We start from the raw sequence: 13,164 nt of genomic DNA, 5'->3' as shown, positions 1-13,164 counted from the left end.
GTTAAATCAATCTTCCAATGAAAACTGAATAGAGCCTGCTGTCAAGTAGCCAAGCTCCTCTCAATGGCTGTGGCCAAATGAACTGCCATGGGAACCCACGGTGCCAGTCACAGGGACAAAGGCAGCATGGGACCTTGCACTGCACACGTCTGACCTGTGAGGCAGGTGCTGAGCAAGGAGTGGTTTCATATCGTGCCCCACAGCTTTCAGATGACTGGTCTGTACCTTTCAGAGTTTTGCCTCTTGGCAGTACCAACAGTGACCTAAGCTACTGGTTCACAGCATCCCTTGCAGATGCAAGAGAGTGAAAAGAGAAAATAAACAGAAGTATTAATAATGGCTGTGAAAATTTAACTTTTATTATCTGTTCACTGTATACAAAACACCATTCTGCATAGTGATAACTCTGTTGTTGTACAGTTGACAGTGCACATCAACAAACAAGTGTTCAAGAGGTATACACTTAATGGAAAGGGCAGTGATAACCAGTGTACATTACACACTAAGATCCTGCGACACCAGCTGCATGTTTTAGGATGGAAAAGTACCTCATAACCACTCAATATGTGTGTAATTATAAATGGGATAACAAGCATTTACCAACAAACCAAATTAAGAATGAGGATGAAGAGAGAAAGCAGAACTAACGTATCTGAATCACAACTTTCAGAGTGATTAAGAAATTTAACAGAGGTGGCTGAGAAGGATCCGTATTTTTTCAAACACTTCCATTTTTAAAACTGTTAAAATTTAATGATAAATAGCAGAATCTCACAAATCTTCAGGGGCAAAATGCTCCACATTTATTTACATATGAAATGTGTTTAATACAGTTGTAATGGACATAGTGTATAGTAACATCTGACAGCAGCAAGACTTTTAAGGAACCAAACAATTACTACTGTGTATCATGCAGCTATCTATATATTTACACATTTTTTAAAAAAAAAAAGTACAAATTTTTTTTTTTAGGGATACATACAAGGTATAAAATGCAAAAAAAACCCCAAAAATATAACTCTCACAGAGAACTATATATGAAAGGGACAGTATGGTACCTTTTTGTACTTTGTGAAAGCGTTAAGTAGTGATATAAGATACACGTTTGAAATGGCTGAACTAGCTTCATACGGTCTGTGCTAAAGCTGAAAGCCCCAATTATCCTTATGTAGGCTGGTGTGTTAACTTCTTGACAGTTGTGGTTGTATGTGAGACTGAGCACCAGAACATTTGGCATGAGCATACAGAGCTGGGAAATACCAACCCCTGTATCAAGGGTTAACCATTTTCTTTCAATAATTTTTCTTTCAAAAAACCAGAAATAAAGGAAAATACATAATACTGTGTACTTGATTCTATATAATGTTTAATAAATTACATGACAAAACCCATCATCATTATAAACCTATTCCTCTAATTACATCTTATTTGTTAAATCCAGAGCAGCCCAGCCCTTTTGTAACAATTTGAGCTTTGATCACAAGCACCTGATGACCTAAAAAATCAATCACTTCATGATACATAGAATTGTGCAATTATACTTTTCAAAAGTACATTATCATTCTAGGGGTCTGCACCTGTTCTGGTGTTGCCACCTAAAACCAGCACTGCATTTTACATATGCACTGGCACTTTTTCTTCTTTTTTTTTTTAATACACATTTTTAAAGAGAAAGTTTAAAAGCTTCCTTAGACATTTAGAAGCACGAGTTCTTAGAATTTAAAATCTCCCCTTAGCTTGCTTCCCCTCCCCACTCCCCTCCAAGCACTGCTTTCTGATGTACTTCCATTAGCTAAACCTTCTTTCAGAAGCATTCAAATAAACAGTTTAAGAGAACCTAAGGAACTGCCCCAGCATTCAGAACTCTGTTTAAAAGAAACTTACTAGAAAAAAACCCAGAAACAAAACAGAATAACCCAAATTTTCCACTAGATACCTATAGAAACACATAACAAAGAGTATAAAAGTTATTACCTTAAATATACACAAACTCTTTTCAACTCAAATACTGCTTCAATGGTTTTGAGGGTATAGACAATGAGGCGAAGGGGACACTTTTATGCAGAATATATTGCAACAGCCTGAACAGTACTGTTAACACTATTATACCTTGAACTTTCTGTAGCAAAAATGTCATTAGTATTCCAATGTGGAGAGAGATTTCTGTGTCCCAAGTAATCTGATCACTTTTCAGCTGAACTCATTCTTTTTGACTTAATGAAGGCCATGCCATGTGTTCTCATGTGAGTGTTTAAGGCCGCTTCAGTTTCAAAAGTCTTTGCACACACTTTGCATCTTCTGTCTGATGCTGTACTGTCAGATGATTCATCCTCATGGTTGGGTTTATTTTCTTGCTGATTATCCTCCCCAGACCCATTTTGTTTTGACACTGGTTGAGGCTCCTTCAGCTTATGTACAATGAAGAGATGTCTGGAGAGGGACACATGAGATGTGTAGCAGAGTCCACATTCCCTGCATTGGTATGAAGAGCCATCGGATTTATGCTGAGGAATATGTTCATGAAACTGGAGAAGATTTTCTGTTGTAAAGCCACAAACAGCACACTTGTGAACTTTAAAAACATTTATCTTTAGCTTCTTCAGTGGCTGAGTGATTGCACCTCGTGGAGGCCTGAACTCCAGTACAGGTTCTTCCAATTTACGCTTTGGACTGGGAACCTAAAAAAAGCCATAAATGGTATATAATGTAAGCATAAATATACAATTCTTTTCATGACTGTTTGTGACTTGCAAACTTTAAAAACCTTCCCTTGGCAGATTCTAGTACAACTCTGATAAATATAATATTTGAAATACTACTAGCAAATATATGTTGTACATACTGGGAAAAAAAAAGGGGATTATTTTTTTTTACTATGAGTTGCATGTAAAATTTGTTTTGTCAGTTCTGATAGAGCTACAGTATCTAATACACTGTATAAACTTGAATAAATATTTGCCACTGTAACTGCATCCAAGTACACACACAATGAAACTTCAACTGTGTACAGAATGTAGCGTATCAGTCTAGGAACTTTTCAGCACTACCTGTTGGAACTCCACTTTAATTACTCATTTCATCTTTGAAATTTGACTTGACAGATTATTTCCTGATTGTTAGTAACCAAACTAACATATTGCCAAAGGATGGCTCAACATGCACAGTTTTTTAAACTAATGAAACTAATAACTTTTTATATTCTCCTTGTTATTCTTCTGACATGAATATTCCTCAGGAATCTTCTGCATCCTGTGTAGCTCTGATATGCTCCATGATGTTTATGAAAACAATGTGTATAGCTGCTGTATTTTCATCACTTAAAGAATGCAGTATGTTGGGCTGAAAGAGAGTCATGTAAAGGACAACAGTACATTTTAAAAGACAGATATGTTTGTGTCTCTGCTGTCAGCTTTGGACGTGCCATCACAGGTGATATTCTTTATCATATAGAGTCCAAAACTCTTAAAAAATGTTGTTAATTTCTGCATGTAACAAGTCTTTGGATAGCGCTGTCATTTTTGCTTTCCTCCTAACACTCAGCAGCAGAAGAAAAATAGAATATTGAACCAAGGTAGCTTGTGCGCATACCTTTTAGAAAAGAGTATTTAAGCTGGAAGGGACCTACAATGGTCATCTAGCCCAACTGCCTGGCCCCTCCAGGGCTGACCAAAAGTTAAAGCACATTGTCAAGGGCATTGTCCAAATGCCTCTTAAACGCTGACAGGCGTGGGGCATTGACCACCTCTCCAGGAAGCCTGTCCCAGGGTTTGAGCACTCTCTTGGTAAAGAAATGCTTCTTCACGTCCAGTCTGAACCTCCCCATGCGCAGCTTTGAGCCGTTCCCAGGCGCCCTGTCCCTGGATCCCAGGGAGAAGAGCTCAGCACCTCCCTCTCCACATCCCCTCCTTGGGAAGCTGCAGAGAGCAACGAGGTTGCCCCTCAGCCTCCCTCTCTCCAAACTAGACAAGCCCAGAGTCCTCAGCTGCTCCTCGCAAGAAATGCCTTCCAGCCCTTCACCAGCTTTGTCCTTCTCTGGAGGCATCCAAGTACCTGAACATCCTTCCTGAAATTGTGGGGCCCAGAACTGCACACAGTGCTCAAGGTGAGGCCACACCAATGCCAAGTACAGCAGGAGACCCTGCTGTATTTCAGTCATCAGACTGAAAGCAGTTTCACTGGAAAATGTGTATCAAATAGGGTCAAGGCTGGGTATTTGGAAGAAGGTCACATTGCTTCTACGTAACCTGCAGCTTTTCTACAGATATGAGAGGACTTGGTTGCAGAGAATTACAGAGCCATTTAGGTTGGAAAAGACCTTTAAGAGCACTGAGTCCAACTGCTAACCCAGCACTGCCAAGCCCATCACTAACCCATGGCCCTGAGCACCGCACCTGTGCATGTTTTAAACACCCCCAGGGCTGGTGACTCCATCCGCTCCCTGCGCAGCCTGTGCCAGTGAAGCAGCCCTTTCGGTGAAGACACTTTTCCTAATACTCAACCTAAACCTCCTCTGGCACAACTTGAGACTATTCCCTCTCATCCTGTCACTTGTTGCCTGGGGGAAGAGACCGACCCCGCCTGGCTACAGCTTCCTTTCACGTAGCTGTAGGGAGCGATAAGATCCCCCCTGTCTCCTCATTTCTCCAAACAAACAATCTGAGTTCCCTCAGCTGCTCCTCGTAAGATGTTTTAAAAGATGCTCTTAAAACAAACCACTAAGGGGTAAGTTATATTCTCCATCAAACCATCACTCTCAATGATCTTTGCAAAAACATGTTCTAGTTCAAGCACAACAGAATGTGTTACAAGAACCTTCCAAGACATTTTTTGGGCTCTACCTGACAGAAGATCAGACATTTAAGGGATCAAAATACCTGCATCTGTTTAAAGATCCTGAAAATACAGCCACAAAAAATTCACTCAGTGACTGAATAAAGCTTCTAAGTGATTACCTTTATGTCTTCTTTTACTTCTCTTTCTTCAATATTGGTTGATTCAGTCATTTCTTTCACATCAGGGTCTTTAATTCCATGCATCAACTGAATATGTTTTTCCAACATCAACCGCTTGGTAAAAGTACGTCTTGAATCTGGGCAGTGCCTGTATAAACACAAAGCAGACATGCTCAGATTCAAATGTGATGCTTAACAAAAGTCATAGTATTCTGAAGAATACAAATAGGTCTAGTAAATAAATCCAGGCTAGAGTACAATCTATTGAAGATAGTGACAATGTTTTTCCAATCAATTGCACAGGTAAGTATTATAAGAAAGTGAGCAAAATTACAAAAATAAAACTGGAAATGACTAAGCAATCTATATTCAGAGCAAATGAGAAATTCTCTGAAGATAATATCCAAAATGGTATAAAGTGTGAGTCAGAATAGAACCTGGCAGCATCCAAGTTTATTTCTTGGACCTCTATTAGTGTCACCAAACTGTACATTCTATTAGACGTTTCCCAGATTTCAAAGGAAAAGCAATCACCTTCCACGTAGTATGAATGCTAGCTCCAAATGGCAATTCTGCATTCAAACCCAAGTACTTTATCTCCTTGGAACTAGTAATTCCTTCTCAGCTCCCTTTCCAACCTCAAACTAACCAGCAGAACAAGCTTGTCTTTAACAACCTGTGCTTTGTTCTCCCACACAGAACCAGCTGCATCGCTCCTAAACCTCTTATGTGCTTTTGGGAAGTGTATTTCTCCTGAGCTCCAATGTTGTAACATACTGTACAGGTGTCTGGAGGAGGGACAGCCAAGTAAGAACTGCAGGGGAGAAGTTTCTCTCCTAAGGTTTTAACTTTGCAAATGCTGTTTCATTTAACTTTATTTAAAAAAACCAAATCAGAACAAACCCAAACCAAACAGCAAAGAGGCAGTACTGTAGGCATTCTGAAAAAAACCCACAGAACCACAAAAAGCTTTCTGCTCAAAGGGTATGCCAAAACCAGACACTTGCTACTTGTCATATACCAAGAGAAATGGTGTCTAGGCTAGCAAGCTCATGTGCACTGAAGCAGAAATTAAGGGTGCATTAGAAACAACCTGGTGCATGGGTTCTGCCAGGCAGCCAGGGGATATAAAGCACTTTGTTGGAATGCTACGCTATGCACGGCACTCTCAAGTTTCCACACCCCTGAGCCTGTGGGCCTTGTGCTTCCCATAACAAAGCAGAGATCACACTACAGCAGAGAAGGGGTGCAGAGAACGGCTGCAGCTTGCACCTTCCTTTTCAGAACTTCAAACTCAGTTCCCCAGCATGTAAATACACACAAAACTATAAATGAAGAGATATAACAGAAGGTTTGTATTATATATCTTGTCTGACTGACATGGATTTTTCTATTAAATTATGTATCATCTCTCCAGCCACTTAAACATCACTAAGGATTTTTAGACATTACATATCATTTTACATCCAAGAAAAATACAACAAATATTGGCTTTTGTAGATTAGAAGAGTGGGTTGTACATTTGAGAGACTATTGAACACCAGGTTCACCACTGTAGAAATGTCAGCCATGCAAATTCTCAGCTCAGTGAAGTTTCAGATTTGCTTGCCAAAGCCCCTGAAAGACAGCAGGCTTCATGTATGTGCATTCTCAGTAGCCTGTTACGTTTTATGCATGCAGGACAGCCTGAATAGCTTGGCCTGTATATACATCTAAATACCTGATTCATTTGAATGAATGGGATGCTGGCTTTTATACAGTCAAGAAAATAAATTTAATGTTTTTTGTTGGCTTATACTCTATTTCTCAATAAATAAAAGTAGAACTTACGAGCATGTATAAACCTTCCTAATGCCTTTGTGCTTGATACGATTGTGACGACATAAACTATGGGATGAGCTGAAAGATTTGTCACATTGCCGACAAGGATGTTTCTTCATTTGCTTTAAAAAAAGAAGAAAAATACATTAATTAAAAAAAGCTCAGTAGAAGTAGTGCATGTGTCGAACCTTTTGATAACAGGAAAGGAAACACCACTTACCAGCGTTTGGTACTGTACCTTCAAGTACACACCACTCCTACAGCAACACTGCAGAAGTCAGAGGACCTGGACTTCTTTCAAGGCAGTGTGGCCAGTGTGAGTTACACACACACATCTATCACCAGTTGTAAACTGGTGTCACAGACTACGTATGAGTAGAGTTTCTTTCACTAAAGACGCAAGGAAGATCAGTGGATTATTTCTGGATCAGTAAAGGGAGCACGGTGAGAGATTTGCTCTCACTATGAAGTAACCTTTCCCTTCCCACCACCAAACTAAGCCTGCAGCTGCTGACTGAAAGTGCTAATCAGGCATGTACAGGGATGGGTGAAGAGCATGTAATAATGATCAAAGCAAAACATTATGGACACATTAAGAGGGCTCACAAAAGTAATGAAGAAATGGTCCAATGCCAACTTGAGGGATGTCTGTTTGGGGAATTCTGTGGGTTTTACATTAGTTTGTTAAGTGGAAGAAGAAAGAAAAGGAAGGAAGCTGAAAAGGATGGTGTGGTCTCCACCTACGTCATTCCAGCTGAACATGGCCACAGGAGCTATAGAATATGACAAAATAACATCTCTGAAACTGCAGATTATACAGGCCCCAAGAATGAATTACATGGTCCTGTCCCTTGAATTCCATCGGTCACGGAACTCAGTTCAAAGAGCAACTGGAGCAGCTCTAGAAAGGAAATGGAAATTTTTCCAATCAGATTTTCTGCTTCCTTTCACAGGTAACAAGATTGTTCATTACTGTAGGTTTTGCTGTTTTGGCAGCAACAAGGAAATCGAAACAACATCTTGGAGATTAAATCCAAACACTGATCAAACAAATCTAACTGAAGACTTCTCCAGATTATTTTTCAGTTTACTTTTCAACAATCCAGTCAGGGCCAGGATCCCACACTTATCATTCAGTATGATTCCTGCCAGATTCAAGGTGCCTTGGGTCTGAAGAAGAAATGGACTTTATTGGAACCTTCCAAAAGGAATTCAGATTGTGTGGACCCAGATTTCAAGTGTTCCAGCCTGAGGGATGGCTCATGCCTGCTAGTCAGGCGAAAGTGAAGCAACAGACAGTCTCATACCGTCAGTCAAGTATCTAGAAGAAAAATCATGTTCCTTGGATTGACTTTTCCTGGTCTAGCACTGATCATAGTTTACCTTCACAGTGTCAATACCGTTCTCTTTGCTGCATTTATTGGGAAACTGAAAAAAACTAATGAAAATTTTATTCTACTATTCCAACTGAGGCCACTGAGTGAAAGACCTGGAATCAATGCTTGAACCTGGACCCTTCCTGACTACTCTGGAGAATCCACCCAAGATCTGTCCCTTTTCCAAAGCACTCAATAGCAAAAGTTTTCTTCACAGAGTAATGGGGAGAGTTTAGCTCTTTTATTCTTTGCTTCTGTGGAAGTCACAAACTCCTAAACAATGCAGATACACAATAATCCACATGGACATTTTAGTATGACATGAGTAATTCTCTGGTGCCCAATATTAATTAGTAACAACAATAACAATACTAATACTAAAAAAGAATTCTCAATTCTAAATACTAACAGGCTCAAGCCATTCAGAAATGCTTAAGGAACTGGAAAACATCCATCTTATATTTGTGCTCTGAGTGCCAAACTTTATGCTGATGTTCATATTCTCCCTAACGGCTACATTGCTAAGGAACAGCTACAGACAAGGCAGTGGAGGTCTGCAGACGTGATGTCATTATTGAAAATTATCATTTATTGCAAAGTTTGGAGTGAACGGTAGAAAGCTTGTACACAGGAAAAAGTGATGTCTGGAACAGCTAATGGAGTAAGAGCTGTTACAGTGAGATGAGAGACCTTTTGCTATCAAGACCAAAATCACATGGAGCACGGGGGAAGGAAAGACAAGCAGTTCTGAAAGGTTGTTCATGCAAATGTGAAGCAGCCCATTAGGAAGCATGATCTGGTGATTTTATTGGGGCTAGTCAACATAATGCTGTTAGAGGCACAGTGCTGCTCAACCTAGACTTCCTTTTCTACATTTAAAGGCCAATTAAAATAAAAGAAAATCAACATATTTCGCTCTTTAGTTGTGAAAGGTGAAAACCTGACAGTGTGCACACACAGTGCATATACTCATTAATGCTAATGCATTAATCAATACATTTTGCAGTATGGTTTTCCGATATGCTTATGGATGCAATGTTCCGGGAAGGATTTGTAAAATGAAATGTGAAGTCATACTGGTGCTTCTATCAAGAAACGGCCCTGCACCATGCTGTACAAACATACAAGCTCAACCAAGGCAGCCCACGTATCTTTGCCGAGGCCACTGCACAGTGTAGCTGTACCAAGCATGTAGTCAGAAAAGCCGCAGGACTGTGCTCAGTAGGACCCAGTCCCCGTCAGAGCACCAGCTGCACTACCTGGGGTAACCATTGATGACAACAAACTCACTGTAAAATTCACTGGGAAGATTCTGGATAGAGACCCAAATAGCATTTTGGATGCATTAGCTTCTGCAATGGCAGCCAAATCCCAAAGAACTAAAAAATTAGTTCTGTAATTAGGTGCAGCATGACCTGTTGTACAGCATCTTGTCTCTACGGGAATGAAGAGGATGTTCAATTAGATGCCCAGCAAGTCAGAATTGGTAAAGCAACTCCTGCTTAGAAAACATCTGTCCTTTCACAGAAACGCACTTACACGCAAGTTCTAGGAAGCTCAGCATATGTCTGCCTGGCTTGGTGCACACATACACAATCCAGTTTCAAGCCAGGAGTCATACAGACTTGTTAGTACCACCCTTTGTCTGGGCTAATAACTTTAAAAAACAAAACAAAACTAAACCTAAAATACCCAGCCCAGCACTTTTAAGATCAGGCAGAGTCACACCAAGGTGGCTACTAGTTTTCCTACCCTACTGCTGGCTCACCTTCAACCAGCTCAGGAAGAAACAGAAAATGTGAATCTGTCTGTCTGTGCTGACATTTCCCAATAAGGTCTGGAAACTCATGTCCAAAGAGGATGCACACTGCAGCACCTCTCCTGTGAATACCTCTGAGTAATCCAGCCTAAGATCAGCTAAGAAGAGTTACAGGCTCCAAACATTCACTCTGATCCTGCAAAAGCAGCAATGAGAAGTTTGAAACTAAATATCTTCAAATACCTTACATGACAAAGGACTTTGTGAACAGCTCAATAAATGCTTAATTGAAGTTTTTAATAAACATTTGGCATAGATCATTTTCGAGCATTTAACTCACACCTATAATTCTTAAGAAAACCAGACTATACATTAATTCCATTATTTATTAGACCTATATCACATACTTGGTTATCTTATGCTCATTTCTAGTCTCTACAATAAAACATATCCATAAAAGTTTAGGTTTTGAATATAGTCCATTTGAAAGTTAACAGGTACTGAAAATTTCAAGATGTCTGGAAGGAACATAGCAACTAGTCTTTATCACCCATTTCTGAAAGACATGGAATTGTATCTCTATCCATTTTAATATATATCATGCCTCCGGTGTGATTTGAGGAACTGCTTGAATAGGGATAAGAAATAGCATGTAAATCTAAGCAGAGGAACAGACCTTTAGGCCAGTACTTCAGTGCAAAAATTATCAAATATTTCGCAGTAAGTGCTGCTCTTGAAGTAACATTGCACATTCTTATTAAACATCAGAAAGATGTATATTTAAAGCTAATACTTAGAAAGCATTATCGATGTGTTACTAACCTTATTTTACATGTCTTCTGCCATTTTGCTGCAGATGTGATCAGACTGGATATCATTGTCTAGTCCACTTTGAAGTGACAGTTTCATAGGGAGGTTGTGTTGTTTTGTTTTTAAGGATTGCATCAATGCAAAATGCGTCTGGCCTTAAAACTTACTTCTTTTTGCCGGTAAAAGCACTGATGAGTCAATATTTGGACTAACACGCAAAAGAGAGTGGGCCAACAATTTACATGCTCCTAGAGAGACTGATTTTGACCAAAAATTAGACTATGATTGTATGAGTGTTGCAGGATCAGAAAGAAGTATTCAGTGCATCTGCATGCCACAGGGACTGTAAGACAATTTACCACGTTTCTTTATAAACACTACCTAGCAGAGGTGTCAGGAATATACCTGCTAGGCTTGAAACTATAGCAATTAACAGCTCCTCAGTGACTTCAATGGACAGAAATGCAAAAGTGGTCTTTTAAAGCAAGTGGAGTAATCAAGTGGAGATCACATGATCTCAGCTGTTTGTCTGCTTTTCATGCCCTCATGCTGTGGAAGGAGAACCAGGTAAAAGAAAATGTAGTTATGTGAACCATAACCCTTTGGTTTTGTGTGTTTTGTTCCAAGGAGGCCTGGCCATGCAGCTAAGAAATGTGGAAATAAGTGTCCTGTCAGTCAGGCTTGGGTGCTATTTGCTTGAAGTTGTCACAAGAAAACTACAGATGACACTCAGTAGCCTGGCATTTTGAGCTTTTCCATAAAATATTTATAAACAGAATAAAATAATTTGCACAACAGCTTTAGAGATAAGCACTGTAATTTGAAGGGACAGAGAAACCTCTGGAAATGTGCTATCATTTATTAAAGCATATTAGCATCCTGAAAACTACAGCTTTTCACTCAGGATGATTCTTCTCCACTTAGACAAAATAGGTCAATTACCCCTTCCAGTTCTGCTCTTTTTCTGCAGCACAGCACAGAACATGAGTTTAGTTCCCTGCTTCCCAGCCGAGGAAAGAGTCAGACCGTTTTCACTAGCGCACAGTGCAGGACAGGACTGGATAGCAGAAGGCTGCTGTGTGTCAGCATCAGGCTGGAGCTTGCTCCTGTCTATCTCAAACACAGCTAAGAGGGGTCCAACCGAGGAGCAGTTTCACTATCGCTTACCTGCCAGTCTTTTTAATTTCATGTAACTGGAAAAGCTACTGGATGCAGGGAGGGCATCAAACTGCCCTTCTGCTGACTTGACAATACAGCATTCCTGTATTTCACTTTCAATCCATTTTAAGTAAGCTATCCCAAATCCAGCTGCTTTAAATACAAAATACAACTTGTTCAATTCAGTCAACTTGTTGGCTGAACCTACAAGTCTAAGATTAGAGTAATGGCTTGACCCTAGAGTGTGTCTGCCTTTAAAATGAAATGCCATTTGGCAGTCATTGGACCAATAAAACATAGTCCCTGAGTCTAACAGTTAATGAACTTTCAGGAGAGAGAGGAAACTGAGAAGGCACAAAGGAAAAAAAAGAACCTGGATCATACTAGATGACTTGGATGAAATACTGGAACGTCTTTCACTCTTTCCATCTTGAAGAAATTTTGGTACTGGATAAACAAGCCTACAACTAAGTAAGACTGTGGGGATTTTCTCAGTAGAAATATGCAGCAAATGACAAAAACTAAGCAGCCAAAGAGAGAAAATTAAATAGATACAAGAACAGTGAAGAATAGCAATGGAACTTAAAGGAACTATTTGCAAAAACACAACTGAATTTGGAAAAAAAGACTTAATATTTCAGGTTTAATTCACTTACCTTTCCATGTTCTTTCCTCATGTGGGAGATGTAAACGTCTCTCTGAGTGAAGAGTCTATCACACTCCCAACATGTCCAGCCAGGGTTAGCGATTTTTTTAGGCTCTGCTTTCTTTATGGGAGAAGGAGATTTCTTCTCCAACTTTTCTGTTCCGTTGACAGATTTTGTGTCCTCTTTGTTGTGACTGGCTGAGTTCTGATTTGTGGGTTTAGTACTGAGAGGCAGGTTTATCCCCAGGTTTGGTGGCCCCTCAACACTTTTCAAAGTTCCATGCATAGACTACAATAGAAGAGAAAAAAAAAGTACAAAACTAATATAGACGTATACAGTTGTATTGACAAAATACAAAGACCCTCTGAACCAAAAGTCTTCACTTACTTCTTTGTCATACTATTATTAGATCACATTCCTAACGTAAAGAAACATAATTATGTAAAGGCAAGGCCTAGCATAAAGAGAAACTAGCCAACAACACTAACAGACATGATCTGTAGCTAAAGAGAAGTTTTCTTCAGTGGCTAGATGTCTTCCCCAAAAAAACCCACACAAGCCCACAAACTTATTAGGTCACGTTTAAATTGCTGTTTAATAGGGAAGAAAAAAGGGCTTAAGTAGTACTTTATGTTAAGTTT

General features: G+C 39.6%; 1 protein-coding gene across 7 annotated transcripts in view; it reads right to left on the bottom strand.

Moving 5' to 3' along the window:
• Positions 1-337: 337 nt before the first annotated feature.
• The window catches only part of ZNF532 (zinc finger protein 532), a 51,842-nt gene continuing 39,015 nt past the window's right edge, over positions 338-13,164 (bottom strand). For all 7 annotated transcript variants that reach the window (XM_040579363.1, XM_040579366.1, XM_040579360.1 and 4 more), the window contains 4 exons: positions 12,533-12,811; positions 6,783-6,895; positions 4,953-5,100; positions 338-2,678 (listed from right to left, as the gene is read on the bottom strand). In XM_040579363.1, coding sequence (XP_040435297.1) covers positions 2,184-2,678; positions 4,953-5,100; positions 6,783-6,895; positions 12,533-12,811 — 1,035 coding nt within the window. In that variant the 3' untranslated portion in view covers positions 338-2,183. The remainder of the gene's footprint in view (positions 2,679-4,952; positions 5,101-6,782; positions 6,896-12,532; positions 12,812-13,164) is intronic.

This window comes from Falco naumanni, chromosome Z (assembly GCF_017639655.2).
Source record: "Falco naumanni isolate bFalNau1 chromosome Z, bFalNau1.pat, whole genome shotgun sequence".
Taxonomy (NCBI): Eukaryota; Metazoa; Chordata; class Aves; order Falconiformes; family Falconidae; genus Falco; species Falco naumanni.
Note: the sequence above shows the minus strand (reverse complement) of the source record. Positions and strands in the feature narration are given on the sequence as shown.